Source organism: Acinonyx jubatus, chromosome B3 (genome assembly GCF_027475565.1).
Source record: "Acinonyx jubatus isolate Ajub_Pintada_27869175 chromosome B3, VMU_Ajub_asm_v1.0, whole genome shotgun sequence".
Classification (NCBI taxonomy): domain Eukaryota; kingdom Metazoa; phylum Chordata; class Mammalia; order Carnivora; family Felidae; genus Acinonyx; species Acinonyx jubatus.
Genome location: NC_069386.1, coordinates 133,811,384 through 133,833,413, shown reverse-complemented (window position 1 = coordinate 133,833,413; position 22,030 = coordinate 133,811,384). Strand labels below are relative to the sequence as shown.

Below are 22,030 nucleotides of genomic sequence, written 5' to 3'. Positions count from 1 at the left end.
AATCTTTTTGGCCTGGGGAACCAGATAAGGAATGTTGGCAAGCTGTGAATACTGGCTGGTGACAAAGCAAGAGGAGGAACCCCACCAAAAACAAAAAGAGCAGGACGGGGTACCTGCAAACTCCAAATATTCACCTCCCTCTCTAACACCTGAACCACACAAATACAAAGCAGACTCAAAGCAGCCTAGTTAAAGATGAAAGATCTAAGCAGAGTAAGAGGTTACTTCATAAGTAACAGAGTCTGCGGTTCAAGCCCAGCCAAGAAAATGACCTACTAATATAAAGAAAACATTCTTCATCAGTGGGAAATGACAGAATCCAAAGTATCCACAACTTCACATTTATAATGTCCAGGACAACAATCCAAAATTATCCAATACAAAGAGCCAAGAAAATGAAACACATTTCTTCTGAGAAGAAAAGAAAATCAGTCTAGTTCCATCATGAAATGAAACATATTGGAACTAACAGGCAAGGTATATGGCGACGGCTAGAATTATCTTCAATGAAGTAAAACAAAACATGCTTTCAGTGCATGAACCTCTAATCAGAGAAATAAGAAGTCTCCGCAGAAAAATAAGAATAATTAAAAAAGAACAAGATGGAAATTCTAGAACTGAAAAATATAATTTCTGATATTAAAAAATTCACTGGATAGGCTTAACAGCCAAATGGACATGACAAAGGAGAGTATATGAACTTGAAAATAGATCATCAGACAGTATCCAAGATTGAAGTACAGAGAAAATAAAAGACTGGGGGGAAAAAATGAACAGAGCTCCAGAGACCTATTAGATAATATTACACAGTAAAATTATGGGTGTGTAATTGGAAGGAGAGGAAAAAAAGAATGCAGCAGAAAAAATATATGAAGAAATAACAGCCAAAAATTTCCCATGCCAATAGAGACCCATATGATAGTCAAACTGTTAAAAGCCAAAGATAAACAACGTATCTTGAAAGCAGCTAGAGAAAAACAATATATTACATACATAATATGCATGTATTGCAATTGATGGCTAAATTCCCCTCTGAAACACAAAGGCCAGATAAAATATTATCTTTAAAGTACTGAAAGAAAGAAAAAAAACATCAAATCAGAATTCTATATTCAGCAAAATATTATTCAAGGATGAAGGCAAACTAAAGACAGTTTCAGATAAAAGAAATCTAAAAAATTTGGTCACAAGCAAAGTTGCACTACAGAAAAGGCTAAATGGAAGTTTTGGGGTAGAAGAGAAATGATACCAAACAGAAACCTGAATCTTCAGAAAACAATGAAGACCATCAGATATAACATATCTCTTGGAAAATACAAAAGACTGTATTTCCTTTTTCTTCTTAATTTATTAACCCTATAACTGAAACCATATAACATTAAAATCATAACATTGCCTTGTGGGGCATATAACATATGTAGATGTATTACATTTAATAACCATAAAATAGGGGCACCTGTGTGGCTCAGCCAGTTGGGCATCCGACTTTGGTTCAGGTCTGATCTCAGCATTTGTGAGTTCGAGCCCCGCGCCGGGGTCTGTGGGAGAGCTCAGAGCCTGGAGCCCACTTAAGATTCCATGTCTCCCTCTCTCTCTGACCCTCCCCCACTCGTACTCTCTCTCTCTCTCTCTCAAAAATAAACATTACAAAATTTAAAAAAAAACTATAAAATAAAGAATGATATGGGTATTAAGGGTACAAGATTTCTATATATTAGCTAATGTTGGACATGATTAATTGTATATTAGCTGTGAAAAATCAAGGATGTGCATTCTAAACTTTGTTTTAAAGATTTTTTCAGTAATCTCTATACCCAATGTGGGGCTCAAACTTACAACCTCGAGATCAAGCGTCACGTGCTCTAATGACTGAGCCCGCCAGACACCCCCAGGATATACATTCTAATTGCTATGGCAAACTTTACTTAAAAATGCAAAAGACAATATCTTAGAAGCCATAGGAAATTGGGGGTGGCTGGGTGGCTCAGATGGTTAAGTGTCTGACTCTTGATTTCGGCTTAGGTCATGATCTCATGGTTGGTGGTTCAAGCCCCATATTGGGCTCTGAGCTGACCACACAAAGCCTGCTTGGAATTCCCTCTCTCCCTCTCTCTCTGCCCCTCCCTTGCTCACATGCTCTCTCTCCCTCTCAAATAAACATTTTTAAAAAACTTTTTAGTATTTATTTATTTTTGAGAGAGAGCACAAGCTGGGGAGGGGCAGAGAGAGAGGGAGACACAGAATCCAAAGCAGGCTCCAGGCTCCGAGCTGTCAGCACAGAGCCTGGCATGGGGCTTAAAACCACAAAGCACGAGATCATGACCTGAGCCAAAGTCAGACGCTTAACCAACTGAGCCACCCAGGTGCCCCTAAATAAACACTTTTTAAAAACAGATTTTAGAAAAGAAGCCAATAGGAAATGTTTAAAGACTATAAGGCAATTAATGGAAAATATATGCCACAAAAATAGTAAATAAAAGTAGCCTGGAGTAGCATTATTAATATCAGACAAGGAGATTTCAAAGCAAAATATATTAACAAGAATAAAGAAGATACTTCAAAATGATAAAATAGAAGATTCAACAGGAAAACATAACAATCATAAATAAGTATGAGCCCAATAACAGAGCTGCAGAACACATGAAGTAAAAATTGGAAAAATAGTTTCATAATCATAGTTAAAAACTTTAATATGCTTTTATCAACTGATAAAAAAACTAGACAAAAAATAGCAAGGACATAGATTTAAACACATCACTCTACAACTACAGAATACTCATTCTTTTCAATTATACAGGGAATATTTACAGTATAAACCACATTCTGGACCATAAAACAAGTCTCAATTAATGCCAAAAGATTGAAATCATATAGATTATGTTCTCTGACAAAAATGGAATTAAGTTAGAAATCAAAAACAATAAATAAGATGACCAGGAAACATTCCAATTATTTGTAAATTAACACAATACTAAAGAAACTTGAGGTCAAAGAAAAATTATGCTATAAATTAGAGAATATTTTGAACTGAACAATTATGAAAATACAGTCCATCATAATTTGTGGAACGTGGTTAAAGTAGAGTTTACAAGGAAATCTGTGGCTTTAAGTGCCCGTATTAGAATAGCAGAAAGGTCTCAATTCAAAAATATAAGCTTCTAATGGAGTACTATGTGGCAATGAGAAAGAATGAAATATGGCCCTTTGTAGCAACGTGGACAGAACTGGAGAGTGTTATGCTAAGTGAAATAAGCCTTACAGAGAAAGACAGATACCATATGTTTTCACTCTTATGTGGATCCTGAGAAACTTAACAGGAACCCATGGGGGAAGGGAAGAAAAAAAAAAAAAGAGAGAGAGAGAGAGAGATTAGAGTGGGAGAGAGCCAAAGCATAAGAGACTCTTAAAAAATAAGAACAAACTGAGGGCTGATGGGGGGTGGGAGGGAGGGAAGGGTAGGTGATAGGTGTTGAAGAGGGCATCTTTTGGGCTAAGCACTGGGTGTTGTATGGAAACCAATTTGACAATAAATTTCATATATTTAAAATATATATATATATACATATATATGTGTGTGTGTGTGTGTGTGTGTGTGTGTGTATATATATATATATATATATATATACATATATATATATATATATATAAAAGCTTCTACTCTAAGAAACCAGAAAAAGAAGAGCAAATTAAATCCAAAGTAAATCAAAGAAAGGAAATTGTATAGATAAGTGCAGAAATCAATAAAACAGAAAAACAGGCAAACGTTAGAGAAAATAAGCCAAATGCTCACTATTTGAAAAGATCAATAAAACTGATAAACCTCTAACTAGATAAGTCAAGAAAAAAGAAAGAAATGTAAATTGCCAATATCAGAAATGAAAGAAAGATATAGCAACAGTTTCTCCAGATATAAAAAGGATAAAGGGATAAGAGGGATTGTTACAAATAACTTTGTGCCAATAAATGGACACCTGGACAAATCTAACAAATGGACAAAACAGACATATTCCTTGAAAGACACAAAAAACAGAGGCTCATGGGTGACTCAGTCAGTTAAGCATCCGACTCTTGATCTCAGCTCAGGTCATGATTTCACAGTCATGGTATTGAGGTACATGTCAGGCTCCATGCTGACAGCAAAGAGCCTGCTTGGGATTCTCCCCCCTCTCTCTGCCCCTCCCCTGCTTGCATGCGCACACATATGCATGCACTCTCTCTCTCTCTCTAAGTAAATAAAATAAACATATTTCTAAAAACACACAAAGAACAAAACTGACAAAGAAGAAATTAAAACAATAATAACAAAAAACTTGAACACCTCCAAATCTATTAAATTCAACATAAAATTTAAAATTTTCTCACAAAAAAGGGAAAAAAAGGCTCCAGTGGCTTCAGTCATGGATTTTATCAAAACTTTAAGGAAAAATAGGGGCACCTGGATGGCTCAGTCGGTTAAGCATCTGACTTCAGCTCAGGTCATGATCTCAGGGTCTGTGAGTTCAAGCCCTGTGTCAAGCTCTGTGCTGACAGCTCAGAGTGTGGAGCCTGCTTCGGATTCTGTGTCTCCCTTATTAGCTGCCCATCCTCCCTACCACACTTTGTTTCTCTCTGTCTCTGAAAAATGAATAAACCTTTAAAAAAATTTTTTTTAATTTAAGGAAAAATGAAGATCAATTCTATACAAACTCCTTCAGAAAATACAGAAAAGGAGAAGACTTCCCAACCTATTTTATGAGGACAATTTTATTTTACTCTGATTCCAAAACCAGGTAAAGATACCACAAAAAAAGAAAACTATAGACCAGTATCTCTCAAGAACATAGATAGAAAAACTCTTAATAAAATATTAGCAAATAGAATACACCACCATTTTTAAAAGATATACATAATGACCAGATGCAATTTATTTCAGGAATGCAACATTGGTACAATATTGTGAAAGGCTCAAAGCATTCTATGTAAAACCAATAACTAAGCAAAGATGTCTGTTCAAATAACTTTCATTTACACTGTTCTGTAGGTCCTAGCCAGTGCAATAAGGCCATAAGAAAAAATAAAAGGCATAAATATTAGGGGTGCACAGGTGGCTTAGCCAGTTAAGTGTCCGACTCTTGATTTTGGCTCACATCATGATCTCATAGTTCACGAGTTTGAGCCCCACATTGGGCTCTGTACTGACATCATGGAGCCTTCTTGGGAGTCTCTGTCTCTCTCTCTGCCCCTCTCCCACTCATGCTCTCTCACTCTCTCAAAAATAAATAAGCATTTTTTAAAAATTGTAATGTTTATTTATTTTTTGAGAGAAAAAGAGACAGAGCATGAGCATGGGAGGGGCCGAGACAGAGAAAGACACAGAATCTGAAGCAGTCTCCAGGCTCCAGCTGTCAGCACAGAGCCCCACGTGGGGCTCGAACTCATCAACCATGAGATCATGACCTGAGCCAAATTTGGACATTTAGCCAATTGAGCAACCCAGGTGCCCCAAAACATATTTTTTAAAGGCATAAAGATTAGAAAGGTAGATGTAAAAACATTCTTTATTCACAGGTGACAGGATGGTATGTGTTGAAACCTTAAGTAATACCCCCCAAAAAGCTACTAGACTAATAAGTAATTAGCATTGCAGCAGTGCAGGATATAAGATCAAAATAGAAAAACTAACTGTATTTCTCTATACTAACACCAAGTAACTAGAAAATGAAATTTGGAAAACAACTCCACAAAAATACTTAGGAATAAATTTAATGAATGATGTAACGATTGCAAGACATTACAAAGAGAAATCAAACAAGACCTAAATAAGTACACATATGTCTCATTCCAAGAATTAGAAAACTCAGTGTTCCTAAAAAACTCAGTGTTCCTCAGTAATCCTCCTCAAACTGATGTATTGGCCAAAATCCAAATAAATTTCTTTTGAAAAACAATGACATGTTGGTTTTTAAATTTACATTGATAGAAAAGGACCTACAATAGTTAAAATAATTTGTAAAAAAAAAAAAAAAAAAAGAACAAAGTTGGAAGATTTATACTACTTGATTTCAAGCCTTGCTATAAACTTACAGTAATAAAGAGAGTATGTCACTGGCCTAAGGATAGACATATAAATGAATAAACAGAATAAAGTCTAGAGAGAGACCCAGATATATGATAGGCTGATTTTCAACAAAGGTACCAAGATAATTCAAAGGAGACAAGATATTTTTTTATAACAAATGGTGCTGGAACAACTGGATACTGTATATGGAAATAATGAACCTCAAACCTTACCTCTTGCCAAACATAAAGATTGACTCAAAGTATTCATAGACCTAAATGTTAGAAATTAAACTATTATATTTCTAGAAGAAAACAATGGAGAAAATCTTTGTGTCATTAGGTGAGGCAAACATTTCTTAAACAGGACACCAAAAGCACAAATTATAAAAGAAAAAAAATGTTGGTGAATTGGACTTCATGATTTGAAAGTTCCACTTCTCAAAAGTCAGTTATGAAAACACAAAGGTAAGCCACAGACTAGAAGCAAAATTTTTCACAACAAAGAGCTTGTATTCAGAATCAACAACTTTTACAACTCAACAAAAAGGCCAAAAATCTAACAAAAGATTGAAAGAGACATGTCCCATAAAAAGATATACAAATAGCCAAGAAGCACATAAAAAGCATCACTAGTCCTAAGATAAATGCTAATTAAGACCGCAGTGAGATACCACTATACACACCTACTAGAACAACTTACGTTAATACCAAGTCAATGCCCAGTGCTGGTGAAGATGTGGGACAACTGGAACTCCCTCCTCCAGTACTGGTGGGAATGCAAAATGTTACAGCCACTTTGATAAACAATATGGCACTATCTTATAAAGTTAAATATTCATTTACCATAATACCAAGCATTTCTACTCCTAGATGTTCACCCTAGAGAAATAAAAAATATGGCCCCATGAAAATATGTATGCAGATACCTTTAGCATCATTATTTGTAATAGCCAAAAACTGAAAACAGCCCAAATATTGTATGCATACCATGGAATACTGCAGAACAATAAAAAGGAGAAAAATATTAATATATACAACAATAATTTGCCTCAAAGACATTATGCTAAATAAAAGAAGTCAACAGAAGACTATGTTCTCAATTGTTCTATTTATATAAAGTCTAGAAAACACAACACAATAGCAACAGAAAGCAGATCAGTGTTTGCCTGAGACCAGCAGTAGAGGAAAAAGATCAAGAGCAAAGGTGCAGATAAATTGGTGCAGCCACCATGGAAAACAGTACTGGAAGTTCCTCAAAAAATTAAAAATAGAAATATCATATGATCCAGTAATTCCACTACTGAGTATTTACCCAAAGGAAACAAAAACACTAATTATAAAAGATATATTGACACCTACGTTTACTGCAACATTATTTACAATAGCCAAGATACGGAAGCAGCCCCAGTGTCCATCAATAGAAGAGTGGATAAAAAAAATGTGGTATATATAAGCAATGGAATATTACTCAGCCATATAAAAGGATGAGATCTTGCCATCTGTGACAACATAGATGGACCTAGTGGGTATTACACTACGTGAAATAAGTCAGACTGAGAAAGAAAAATACCATATGATTTCCCTTATATACAGAATTTAAAAATCAAAACAAACAAACAAAAAGAAGAAACGGACCCACTGCTGCAGAGAACAAACTGATGGCTGCCAGAGGGGAGGGGAATAGAGGGATGGGCAAAATGAGTGAAGAGAAGTAGGAGATATAGGCTTTCATTTATGGAATGAGTAAAGTCAGGGGAATAAAAGGTACAGCAAGGGGAATACAGTCAATGGCACTGTAATACCATCATATGGTGACAGATGGTAGCTACACTTGTGGTGAGCAGAGCATAACGTACAAACTCATCAAACCACTATGCTGTACAACTGAAACAAATGTAATATTGTAAGTCAACTACACTTCAATTTAAAAAAGAGCAAAGGCACACAAGGACTCTTTTTAAGATAAGGGGATTATTCGTTATACTGGTTAGGGTGGTAGTTACACTATTATATATACTTAGCAAAATTAATTAAACTCTGCCTTGAAAATGGGTGAATTTTTTATATATATTATTTCCAGAAAAAAAAGAGGGAAGAAAATAACATGTATTCCAATACGTAGGTACTTGGGCATGTTTACACTAGAAGACATAATGACATAGTCAGATGCTTGTACTTACTTATACTGAATAAGTTTGAATTTGTGAGAAATAAGATAATATTCAACAGAACGGTTTCATTGTTTTATTTATATGTGACATTTCAAATTAAGGATTAAATAAATATATTTCTACATATATGTGGAATCACCATGAATAAGCTGATTCACATATAGAGAAATAAAAGTACATTGTGTGGGTGACTCTTAAAAAAACTCAAAAGAAATGAAGAAAGATTTTAAAAACATTCAACAGAAAGTGATCCATACGGAAGATAAGCAAAAAAAAAAATTACATATGATAGGGATCACAAAGAATGTCAAATAATAGAACAAAATAAATACTAAAACTATTCCAGAACATGTTCCTAAAAATTTTTTTTTTAATCTTGAAATTAGGGCATCTGGGTGGCTCAGTCAGTTAAGCATCTGACTTCAGCTCAGGTTATGATCTCACAGTTCTTGAGTTCAAGCCCTGCATCAGGCTCTGCGCTGACAGCACAGAGCGTGCAACCTGCTTCGGATTCTGTCTCCCTCTCTCTGCCCCTCCCCCACTTGCACTTTCTCTCTCTCTCTCTCTCTTTCTCAAAAATAGATAAATATTAAAAAAAAATCTTGAAATTACATATTGAAAAGACACACCACAATCATTTCAGCATGGCCAACACAGAATCATATTATAGTTAAAACTACTTTAAAGAAAAATTAAAAAAACCTTGGGCAATCAGGCAAAAAGGCTAAGTCACTCATAAGGGAAAGAAAACAAGACTGCACCAGACTTCTCAACAATTCTTAATGCCCACCCCACCCTCAAAAAAAATAGTGTAACATATGTAAAATACTCAAGGTAAAGAAATATGAGTCAAGGGTTTTATATCTCACCAAACTGATGTCTGAATACAAACTGCAAACTACTATAAACTTGCCAAATTTGGGATACATTGGTCCTGTGAGTCCTTCCTAAAGAATCAATTAGAAAAGAACATTCAGACAATCAAAAAGATTGAGAAACAGTAATATAAGAATCCGTGATGGTCATTAGATATAAATATACCTGTAGAACAAAGCTAAACTGTGGTTATAAAGGAAACAATATAGTAAATACAGTATAATTATCAATAGTTGGAGTGAGGAAATAAGGAGTACATATGGATATGATTGTCTAATAGACACTAATTGGAAATAAAAGGATATTACTTTAGATCAGATAGTGGAGTAGAAGGAGTAAGGGAGAAGAGGTTACCAGATAATTTCAGTGTTGTTTAATGTAGGCAACCAATAAGTATGCCCCCCAAAAATGGACTAATGGTATATAAAGGTATCAGTAAAAAGTTAACCAATGAAACACACAAGCAGATAAAACCCACTGTATGATGAAAAAGCACAGATACAAAAGATATAAAAATAAAACAATTTGATAGAACTGAGGCCAAACATATTAATGATATCAATAGATGTAAATGGACTTAACTCACCTATTGAAAGAAAAGGATTTTCAGATTGTCTAATAAAGCAAAATCCAACACTATGCAGAATACAAGAGACATACCTAAAACAAAGAGATTCAAAAGAGTTAAAAATAAAAGGATGGAGAAAGATATATCAGGCAAACACAAATAAAAGAAAATAGGGTTCATAATCTTGATATCCAACAGGGTGGAATTGAGACCCAAAAGCATTAAAATGTATAAAGAAGAACACTTCATAATGCTTAAGTCTACAATTCACAATGAAGATATTATAATTATTAACATTTATGCACCCAATAACACAGCAATAGCCTTCATTAAGCAGCAACCTACAGGAGATGAAAGGAGAAATAGACAAAAACACATTAATAATAGACTTTAACATACCTCTCACAATCCAAGATCAAGCAGATGAAAAATTAATAAAGGTACAGAAGACCTAAACAACATAAATAAGATAGATCTTATAGATCTACATCAAACTCTGAGCCCCAGTAATAGAGATTACAACTTCTTTTCAAGTACACCCAGAATACTCACAAAAACTGACTAAATCTTAGGCCACAGAGAAAACCACAGTAAGGTCCAAAGAATAGAAATAATGCAAATATCATCCTCAGATTATAATGCAAAAATAGAAATAAATAACAAAATTTTAAAAAACTAAAATATCCTTCCACTTTTAAGCAACTCTTGGATCAAAGGCAAAATACAAAATTAAACTGTAGAATTTCTTGAAAATGATAATTAAAGCCTGACATTATCAGAATCTGTAGGCTACAGAGAAAGGAGGGATCAAAGAAAAATACATAGCATGAAATGCCTATATAGAAAATATTAAAATAAATAAATTAGCACCCGACTCAAAAAGCCTTCTAGGGAACACCAAAATAAAACAAAGAAATCAAGGAAAAGGAGAATTAATAATAAATGGCACAAGTTAATTTAGAAACCAAAAAAAAAAACCAGTAGAATCAATACATAAATCCAAAAACTAGTTCCCTAGAAAAGAAAGCAACAATGGACAAACCACTAATTCCATCATGACAAAAGGAGGGAGGGGGTAGTCAAGAGAAAACATAAGTATATAGCATTAAAAGCACAACAATTGAAATGACAAGGAAGTCAAAATAAAGAAAATTTTTAGAAAAGTTCTAAGAGACTCTTTTGCAAAATTTTATGCAAACAAATTTGAAAACTTGGATGACATGAATAATGTTTTAAAGAAATAAAACCTACCAAAATAGACCCCAGTAGAAACAGAAATTCTAAACAGAATAAGAGTCATAGAGGACATAGAGAAAGAAGTTAGAGTTCCACTACAAAAGAGCACCAAGCCAGATGGTTTCACAAGGGAACTCTAACAAACTTAAAGATCAGGTAACCCCAATGTTACTTTAATCATTCCAGAGCATAAAAAGAAGGAAAACTTCCAAACTCATTTTCCATAGCGAATACAACAATGTTCTCAGATCCTGACTAGAACTGCTCCCAACCTCCACCCCTACAAAAATAAATGAATGAATGAATGAATGAATGAATGAATACATAAATTTTTTTTTAAGTTTAAATTTATTTATTTTGAAAGGGAGAGAGACAGCACACAAGTAGGGTAAAGGCACAGAGACAGCGAGAGACAGAATCCCAAGCAGGCTCTCAGCACAAAGCCCGATGCGGAGCTCCAGCTCACAGTTGGTGAGATTGTGACCTGGGCCAAAATCAAGAGTCAGGGGCTTCACCAACTGAGCTACCCAGACACGTCTATAAATAATTGTTTTAAAAACCTGTGGACCAATATAACTCATGAATATCAATGCAAAAATTATTAAATAAAATATGACAAAATCTAACCCAGCATATTCATAAAGTTAAGAGAGGTCATATGGCTTCCAAAAATATAGAAAACTCAGCACCAGTCAAGTTTTTGTAAAAAGCTCAATAACATAGAAATTGATGGATACTTCGTTAGTAAATTATCTCAGCCCCAAATAATAGCTTATTTAAAAGAGAAATACTAGAAGCTTTCCTACGAAAATTAAAAACAAGGCAAAAATACCCACTATCTACACCATATTTAACATTGTGTTGGAGATATTCACCAATGCAATTAGAAAAGAGAAAGCAATTCAAGATATAAGAATTGGATAGAAAAGAAAGGATAAAATTATTTCCTGTTGTTCACAGACCGTATAATTATATATACATTGAAAACTCCCCCAAAAATAAATGGCAAACTGCTACACAAAGATCATTTAGTAAAGTAGGATTATAAAATTTGCATACAAAGATCAATAGCCTTCATGTAAAAAATCAGAGATGGAAGATAGACCCCAATTATGATAGAAAAAAAAGAAAATACTAAACATAAGGTTAACAAAAAGTTCCAAAGCATCCCTAAAAAGGCATGAAAAGACTTGAACAAACGGAAAAACATATCATGTTGTTAGATAAGATTCAATATCCTGGGGCACCTGGGTGGCTCAGTCAGATCATGATCTTGATTTCAGCTCAGATCATGATCTCACGGTTGGTGAGTTCGAGCCCCATATGGGGCTCTACTCTGACAGCACAGAGCCTGCTTGGGATTCTCTCTCTCATCTCTCTCTGCCCCTTCCCTGCTCGCGCACACACACTCTCTCTCTCACTCTCTCTTTCTCTAAATAAATAAATATTTTTAAAAGTAAGATTCAGTATCCTAAAGATATTAGTTCTCCCTACATAAGTTATTTTCTAATTTTAATGTGATAGTCATAAAAATGCTATCAGGCTTTTTTCTGGAGATATATAACTTTATTATAAAATTAATTTGGCAGATTGAGAAAGAATAACCAGAAAAGTCCAGAAAATGAGAACAATGCTGAGTGGCAGCCAGGGATTCTAACAAGATTCTCTACAAAAATTTTAGCCTCCAGTAAGAACAACAACAACAATAACAACAAAAGCAATAATGGTCACAAGGAGCAAGCATTGTCTCTCTATGAATAAGTCATGACAAGTTCATCAATTTCCTATTATTTTTAGGGACCTAGACAGCGTATCAAAGGAAAGCTGAAAATAGAGTATATACACCTCAGCAAAGTGGGATGCCCCTGAGTACTCAACTGTAATCTCCTCTAAAACCTAGTACAGAGTCTGACACATTGTAAACACTCAATAAATATTTGCTAAGTAAGTGAATGGACAAGTTGATGAAAAATGGATTGCTTGGTACCACAAAAGAAGAGAAAAACAAGACAAAAATATAACATATGAATTGAAAAAAACTAAAAATTCTAAATAAAATGGTTGAGCTTTCCATACTGGTTGGCTTGAGTCAACGGGGAACATTGCTCGACCCGGTCTCAGCCTGACCTCGGTGTTTGTCGCGCCGGTCGCGACACATACTATAGAAAGCAAGCTTATTGATAAAAATACATTTTGCTTAATGTACTTCTTGATGCAATAAACATTTCAGTTCTAAGCCAATATATGTGCTCATCTATGAATAGCTACTCCTATCTTTTCAGAATATAAGCAATAAGTGTGAGTTTACAACACAACAATACTATAAAATGAAAATCCCAATGTAAAGCCTACTTATAGGTTGAGTAATCAATACATAAAACTTGAACAGATGTATTATCAAAGGATCCACATTAAATTACAGCATCACAAGTCCCCAACTTCAAATGTATTGTCACTTTATCATAAGAAAAACAGTTGGCTATGTACTAAGATTGTCTACCAATTAGGAATCATAACTATTATGCTGAATATAGTAACAGAAAATTTTAGCTAATGAGAAAGAAGCAAAAACACAATTAACATTCAGAAAAAGTATAACTTGTTATATAAATACTATAAAATTTGATTTAGCAAATATGTTTTACATACTTTTAAAGTGTATTTTTATTTACTTGTAAATCCAATTGAAAAGCATGCATTCTGTATAGTTTATATTCACATTGTACTGAGTGCAAAACTTCACATTAACAAAAATATGAAATCTTCAAATTAATGTATCCAAAAATTGGATTATGTAATCCTTCTTTATAAAAAGACATTTAATGCACTCTCAATCATTTTTACTTTGAAGAAACAGCTTTTGTGCATACACTGTGCCCTAGACAATGGTGTTTGCACACTGGAGACACAAAAATGAACATAATACAGTCTATACATAAAGTAAATGAGGTCACCTAACAAGAAAACAAATTATTCCATACAGTGTGAGTACACGAGAGGGGCGTACAAGGGGAGACTGGCAATCAGGCAGGGCTTCCAAGCTAAGTACTGGACAAAAGAAAGGCAAAGAAGAGGGCATGGAGAAAAAGAAAGCATTTGAGGCAAAAAGAAAACAGTACATTGGAGGAACTGGAAAAAAAAATCCAAAATAAGTAGATCAAAGAGTTGGGCAGCAATTTAGTTGCATGGGCTAGAATCAACAGGGGTTGGTGATTTGTTGTATCTCTGTAATAACAGAGAGTAGGAGAAGTTTAAGAAGACTCCCCAGTTTTTTCACTTGGGTGAATGGGTAGATGGTAGTGCTATTCATTAAAATGAGTAATACCCAAAGAAGTACAAGCATGAGGGAGAAGACAAAGAGTTTGGGTTTGAGATGACTATAGGATGCCTGGATAGAGATAGAGGCTTTTGTTCAAGAGACATGTTTAGACTTTAAACTTGTATTTGGGTGCCATCCACATAGAGGTGATAACTGATGAAAGTGAATGAAACCAAGAACCTGTGCAATTTAAAAAAGGAGGGGGGAACCTAATGACAAAATGCTGTTCATAAAAAATAGGGAGAAGAAAATAGCCCTAAGGGAAATAATCTGAGTAGGAACAGCCAGAAAAGAAAGAAGAAGAGTTCAAATTTAAAATGTGGCAACTACTGTCAAATGATGCAGAGAAACCATGTAAGACAAGAGCTAAAAACCATGTGCTCTTTTTGCTACCACAAACACGGCTAATAACCATATTCCAATTTTTGTATGTGTGAATAAAACTAGTTTTCTCTATGAGGTTAGCAATGTTGTTGTGCCAAGATTTCTAAATGACTACAAGTTGCAGTACTATTCAAAGAGGTGTTTTTCTATTATAATAATATTAGTAATACAGCAATATTCTATTTACAGTAATATAATGTACATAAAATAATTTTTTAACTATCAATTTCTCTTTTTTTTTAGTTTTTTTAACGTTTATTTATTTTTGAGACAGAGAGAGACAGAGCAAGAACAGGGGAGGGGCAGAGAGAGAGGGAGACACAGAATCCGAAACAGGCTCCAGGCTCTGAGCGGTCAGCACAGAGCCCGACGCGGGGCTCGAACTCACGGACCGTGAGATCATGACCTGAGCCGAAGTCGGACGCTTAACCGAACAAGCCACCCAGGCGCCCCTCAATTTCTCTAAATATGACCCTTAAAGATGCATGGGACAGGGCCAAGTTCAACTTCAATTCATAGTGCTAATTACCTCTACTCTTAAAAGTGTTTTTCATATAATCAAAAAGACTTTTAGTTACTAAGATAAAGATGTTGAGTAGGACTGGGGCACCTGGATGGCTCAGTCGGTTAAGCATCTGACTTCAGCTCAGGTCATGATCTCACAGTTCATGAATTTGAGCCCTACATCAGGCTCTCTGCTATCAGCACAGAGGCCCCTTTGGATCCTCTGTTCCCCTCTCTCTCTGCCCCTTCACAGCTCATGCTCTCTCTCTCTCAAAAATAAACATTCAAAAAAAATTTTTTAAGATGAGTAGGATAAGCACATTAAAAATAGCATATATTCACATTTCTATAATTAGCTTTTTTGAATTTATACTCAGCAGGCTAATTTCCAAAATTGACAAACATTTTGATGGATATTTATATAAGTGATTTGTGTTTATCAGCTACTACACCATCATTATAATACAAAAAGTGATGGATAGGGATTTCATGCTTTAGAAATCCTCTGTTTAGATGATTAGCCAGTGCCTTGCTAGATATACCAAGTCAAGGAATTGCCATGCAGAAATCTCCTCCCACTTAAAATGGGTTAGGCTGACTGCTGTAGAGGAGACCCAGAGACAAGGAAAGGAGAATAAAAAATAGTCCAATAGACCATGTCCCATTTAAATAATATCATGGTTACTTTTTTTTTCTGCTACACTCTGGGGGGGTGAGTAGATCCAAATTTATAATTATCCTCATTTTAGCAGCAAGCATAAGATTTTATACTTGATGATGATGATAATAATAGCTAACATTTATTAACCCCTCATTACGTGCCAAGATTCTGTGCTAAGCACTTTTCCATGGATCACCTCATTTTAATCTTCACAACAACTATGACTATCCCCATTTTATAGATAATACAGTCAAGGCTTAGAAAGGTTGAGTTAACTTGTCTAAGGTCACAGAGATTCCAAGAAGCAGGGCCAGAATTTATACTTAGGCAGCAGTCTGATTCTAGAACCCCAACTCAACTTCTGCTGTTACTGAAAGATGCTTCTTTTGAAAGAGCACATCCAAAGTACTCCAGATTATTCCATTTTAACTCTTAGAAGACAGAGAAAGGGAGAGGAGGTGGATTCCTTAGAACCCCAAATAAAAGAATCATTTCAGATTCTACAGAAACTACAAAAACATTTTCACTACAGTGAATGTTGTAAGAAAAAGAAGCATTTGGAGGAATAAAGTTTTAGCTCTGTGCAGTCGCCTTAAGAAATTGCTAGGAAGCTTTCATCTTCTGTTATGATGTTCTGTACATTATACAGGAAACAGAGTGAATGTATAAAAACAGCTCCAAACTATATCCTAGCTAATACTAGTCTCTCTTTCATCATTATTACTTATTTCACACAAGAAAATATCACTACATAAAAATAAAATCATTTTTCACATATCTGTGATACATTACATCTCAAAGGTAAATCACGTAATCTGTTTGGGTTGAAATGCAAGTGCTTCCTCTTGCTGGTTCAACCAAACTATCTCCACTTCCTGCACCAGTGAAACCTCTACCTACATCAAGACGCCTCAGGAAGAAGAGCAATAGAAATAATATTGTGACATTATATTAAACCTCATTCTTCCTCTTGGTCCTTAGACAAGTGGTACTGTGCATAATCCTGAATTCAGAGGATAAATAAACTCTCTAGTTCTCTCCTGTTCTGGTGGTCTTCGCATCCAGTAGGAGAGAAAAATATCGTAGCCTTCCCTTCTTTCTCCTTCCTTCTAGCCATATTCCTACTAAGTCCAAGCATAAAATACCACAAATCTGCAACTTCTCTTTATTAAAAAGTATTCACCCTTCATGAACATCAACCATGCAGATTTTCATGTGTTTGCTCTATTTTCAGGTATACAATGTGCACTCAAGTGACAATACATTCATGTTAGTGCATGTAAAACAGAAAAAAAAGAAATTTTTAACTTCCCTTCACTATAAATAAAGATACCTCAAAACACCCAAAACATCTTTATCCTTTTCACAGCCTATTCCCATTTACCTTCTTTGCCTTCCAGAACAGAACACTTAGGACAAATAAAGCTGCTACTATTATCCCGTAATTCATAGATGGAAACTCTGAGGCACTAAAGTATTAAGTTAATTGCCCCGTGTCTCACAGTTAATCAGAAGGGCATGAAAAACTCAAATCCACATGTTCTAACTTCAAATATGGTGTCCTTTCCATTATCTACAGAGGGAAAAAAAATCTGTTTTACAAACACTTCTAAAATAGCTTCTTAACTACACACTACCTGCACTACACAACCAAATCCACCAGTAGATTTTATTCATCCTGGCATTAACTGCCCAGGAAAGAGACAAGACAATGCATCCAGTGCATCTCAAATATAACAAGGAAACGAAAACACAGAAAAAAGACAGTAATACTCACTGGTTTTAACTTGAAGTTACATAATATGTAACTATAAAATCAAATGACAGGTGGTGGTTTTTTTAACAACATACTATAATAAAACCTTCAAGGGTGTGATATTCTTAAGTGGAAAGTTCACACTGATTCCAACTATGTTACCATTACTCAAAACATAATGCATTCAATTTGTTTGAAATCCTATGTGGAAGCAAAATTTTTCTTTGAGGTTTAGATTTAACTTTTAAAAACAGGCCAAAAAATTCACAAAAGAACTTTCTGTTTAGAAGAGATGGAATATTAAGAGGGAAGAGCTATCATTTCTTGAGTTCTTTTATGTGCTAGGCTCACTACTCAATCTTCCATGTGTATTCCCTCATTTATAATCACAACGCCATCAGCATAATTACCCCAGGTTTACAGATGAGGAAATAAAGTTTAGAGACATCAATTATCTTGCCCAAGGTCACACAGTAAATGGCAGAACTAGGATTCAAACCAGATGTTCCAGATTCCAAAAATAACATTGTTAAGAGGTACAAGCACTGGATGGTAGGTGGGCATAGAGAATCTCTAATGAACCATCAATCTGGGAATTCTGTGAGCCTTCAGTTCATTTCATCTATCTGGTGAATAAGTGGCACACTGCATATGCATATCATATACAACATACTGCCCCACAATAATGAGACTACTGTGTCGGGTGTCTCACAAAATGGTTTTTATAGCCATTCCAAAAAAAGAAATACAAAGACTTAAGTAGTGACGGGACAGCATTATCAACTTAACTGTGTACTTCTTTGAGAGAAACAAGAGTCAATTAGATGAACCAGTTCTGGCATATTTGTTAAAAATTCAAACTCATTGCTTAATAAAAATATCTTTTACTTACAAAAACTAAGTTCCTGAATCCCTCAAGTGCACTCGGGAAAAGATTTCACATTAATCAACCTACGAAGTACATACCACCGGCCTACAAATGCGCACTGCAATAAGAGAGGCTATAGGAAGCATATTAGAAACTTCCTCTGTCCACAAGGAGTTAGCAGGTTGTTTCCAACCAAACACACTGAGACAACTAAAATCCTCTTGCTATTTGTTGTAGTTTGTGTGAGCTTCCCTACAAAGGAAACCTCTTTGGAAAAATAATTAGATCATTTTCTCAGAGCCCCTTTCACCTTCATGCAAAGCACCAACTCTTGCTTTAACCTGTGGTTGGGGTTAGTTTTTGCATTAGTGTAGGTATTCAGGAGTTGATTTTCCTCACACTGGTCCAGAATTCTGCCTGACTCCCGGCTCCCTCTCCCTTCTCTCCTTTCCTGCCTCTCCAACCCGAAGTGGAAACTGCAGACTCAAACTCCCCGATGGCTCCAGCACCTAGAACTGGGCATGCTCAGAAGGCCAGGCAGGCTTTGGTTGCACTGACAGTTCCCCGCCCCTGATTTGCCGCTGCCCCCCCTTCCCCCACTCCAACAAGAGATACTGAAATGTTTATTTGAAAGATATGAGGCCTCTTTTTCCCGAGAATGACCCCATTTCAATTTCATTTCGCAGGGTCTTTCAGTCTTGCGAAACCCCACCACAAGCCCGAGAAGACAGCATTATTTTTCAGCACCGGGGACAGCGCCGCGTTGCCATCCACGTCCACCCTCCCCCACTTTCTCTTCCGCCCCCCACCCCCCACCCGCCCCAACCTCAGCCCCCACCCCCGCACCAGCACGATGCCAAGGTCTCCCGGCAGCCGCAAACGCCGCAACTGCAATAGCTCCCAGCCGGAGGCCGGGCCGGAACGCCGGGCCGGCTGCTACTTACACTGCTCCGCTTTGGTGGACATGGTGCTGTCCAGATGGAAAGGCTTTGCCCCAAAATCTGTGTCGTGTGAGCTCCCTCGCTCCGCCAGCGATGTTGCGAGGAAAAGAGCGCATACCCCCCACCCCCCACCCCCTCGCTTTCCCCCTCCCTTAGGCCCGTGTCGCTACCATTCGGACAAAACGCACATCAAATTGCAGAATTCGGTCCCGGAAGGTTAGGAAATCGCCCCCGGAGAAATGGGTGGGATTTAATAGGCGGCCAAAGGCTTCCTGTCCGTCCCCTCCTGGAGCTGCCCGCGTTGATGTGGGCGGGGAGACCGAAAGGAGAGAGCAACCCGCGGCTCCTGGTGAAATGGGAAAATGGGCTCGACCGGGGGAGGAGTATTTCCATTCATAAGGCGCTCGGAGGGGACGGGTGTTTCCCAGAGAAAAGCCTCTTAAAGTGCCGGAGTCCCCGACCATTTGGATCTCCCATTGGCGTTCTCCGGGCCTGTAAATCCTGCTCCGGGAGCAGCCCCGGTGCCTCAACGAGGTGACCGGAGAGGGACACAAGTGCGTCCCACGCTTGGTCTCAACCTCCCGGAGGAAGGAGGGGGAGGCGGATCCGGGGCGGGCTGGAGACAGCCGGGGCCGGAGGGCGGCGAGGACGCTCCAGAGGACCGCGAAGAAGGAAATGCACAAGTAACCCTCAGCATGGCTTCCCGGCGTGCTGCGGTCCGTGCCCTCTGCCTCCCCTCTCTGATGGGCTCTCCTGCTGATGATTAGTATGGGAGGTCCCACTGCCCGGGAGCTGGGAGACGACTTAAAAAGTTGGGGCAAAGGAAGGAGGAGAATTCCACGGAAGGTGAAGCTGGAGGGCCACAGAAAAGAAAAATGAAAGATTAGAGACAAGGAACCCAGGTGTGTTCCCTTGCAACCCCCCAGAATGTAAATTGGCACGTGAGGAAATTGGCACGTGGCACTGCTGAAAAACCAAATGAAGCCAATGGAAAGGGGCATCATACATGTTAATAGAAGATACTTAAAGAATCAACTGCGGAGTGGAGGGACGTTCTGAGCCTGGACTTAGAGTCAGGCAGAACCAGATTCAAGACTTACTCATTTTAGGACCAATCTTTTAATGTCCTTGAGTCTCAGGTTCTGCATCTGTAAAATGAGAATAAAACCTGCTTGGTCGCTGAAAGACTTATTGGGCAGATCAAATGATCATGGATGTGAAAGTCCTTCTAAATTAAAGTCCTTTTAGTTGAAGTCTTTTTAAAACTAATGTACTGTACATTTGCCAACCGCTGTGACCACTCTTTAATTCAAATAACCTAAATAATTTGTGAAAGCTAAGAAGCAATGATCAAAGCACGTTGATTTAGCAAAAGCTATGGAAACAATACTGTAAGAGTTGAGCAATTGTTTTCAGTGCTAATAACTGTGGTGACTAAATCAATATCAATATTTTTCCATCTCACCAAAAAAGAATAATCCTTGGGGCGCCTGGCAGAGTCAGTTGGAAGAGCATGCGACTCGATCTCTGAGCTGTGAGTTCAAGCCCCACGTTAGGTACAGAGATTATTTAAATAAATAAAATGTTTAAATAAAAATAATTTAACAATTAGAAAATAAAAAACTTAAAAAGCATAATCCTTATTTTAGGGAAAAGGATGTTAAATTGAATATGATACATACAACACATTCAAAATAAATCTTTGACAATTAAGAAAAAAATATGTGACCACATATAATAGCCTGAAAAAGTCTTCTGACAGCAAGGAAACTGCCCATTATGATGGCACACACAGTGGCAAAGCTCTATAATAGTGGCAAAAATGTTAACAATTTAGCTCTTTGGGGTGTATACACAACTAAGACTAAATCACATCACTGATTGACAGGTTGGTCTTCCTAACCAGGCTGATCACCCTACACCATTGTTCATTCCTAAAATTACATCCCAGAGAAGTTCCATTTTTCAGTCAAAGATAAATGATGGTGTAAAGAATAATGCTGACGAGTTAATTTGGGGTAAAAATAAGCTAGAACCATTCTGAAAGAAAATATGAATATAATATAAATCTTTGAAGATATCAAATATTTTGTGTGATTAAAAGAAGGCTCAATGATTTACTCAGAAATTTCTGGAAGGCTTGAGGCTTTGATAAAGAAAACAATTGGAAAAAAATTTAATGGTGTCCTATGGGTAACCCAGAAAGAAAGCAACAATGTGTTGGAAAATACTCTTCCATGGCCTGCTTACTAATCTTGCTGTTTGTCATGAATTAAAACCTCCTACTACCCCACTGAGAGTGTAACATTGTTAAGGGGTACAGACTCAGGAGTTAGATAGCCTGAGTTTGACTTCCAGCTCTGCTTCAGTGTGACCTTAAACAAGTTTCTTCTCTGTCTCAATTTTTCTCACCTGCAAAATACTCATAATAATATAGCTACCTCAAAGGTTGTTGTCAGGATTAAATGAGTATACACAAAGAATCTAGAATAATCCTTGACACATTTTAATGACATGAGAATCTAGAATAATCCTTGACACATGTGTTTGCTTTTGTTAGCATTACTGTTCAAGCCATTGAAATGTACCCATTCCATTAAGGCTAGTTCTGACTGTTTCAAACCCTTCAAAGCCTGAAATCATCTGTATAATTGATACCCTAATTAACAACCTAGGCTCTTACAACCTCAACCTTCTAACATGCCTA

General features: G+C 36.6%; 1 protein-coding gene across 6 annotated transcripts in view; it reads right to left on the bottom strand.

Annotated features, from left to right (window-relative positions):
* Positions 1-22,030, bottom strand: part of UNC79 (unc-79 homolog, NALCN channel complex subunit) — a 315,670-nt gene that overhangs the window by 245,168 nt on the left and 48,472 nt on the right. For 2 of the 6 annotated variants that reach the window (XM_053224882.1, XM_053224884.1), the window contains exons 4-5: positions 20,424-20,471; positions 19,512-20,175 (exon numbers count right to left, since the gene is read on the bottom strand). The exons of 2 other annotated variants lie outside the window; for them this stretch is intronic. Coding sequence is in view for 2 of the 4 variants with exons in the window: in XM_053224870.1 (XP_053080845.1) it covers positions 19,327-19,348 (22 nt within the window). In the remaining 2 variants the exon portion in view is untranslated. Of the gene's footprint in view, positions 1-19,326; positions 19,438-19,511; positions 20,176-20,423; positions 20,472-22,030 lie in introns of those variants that run through there. 2 more of the 6 variants (XM_053224870.1, XM_053224881.1) reach the window with 1 other exon arrangement.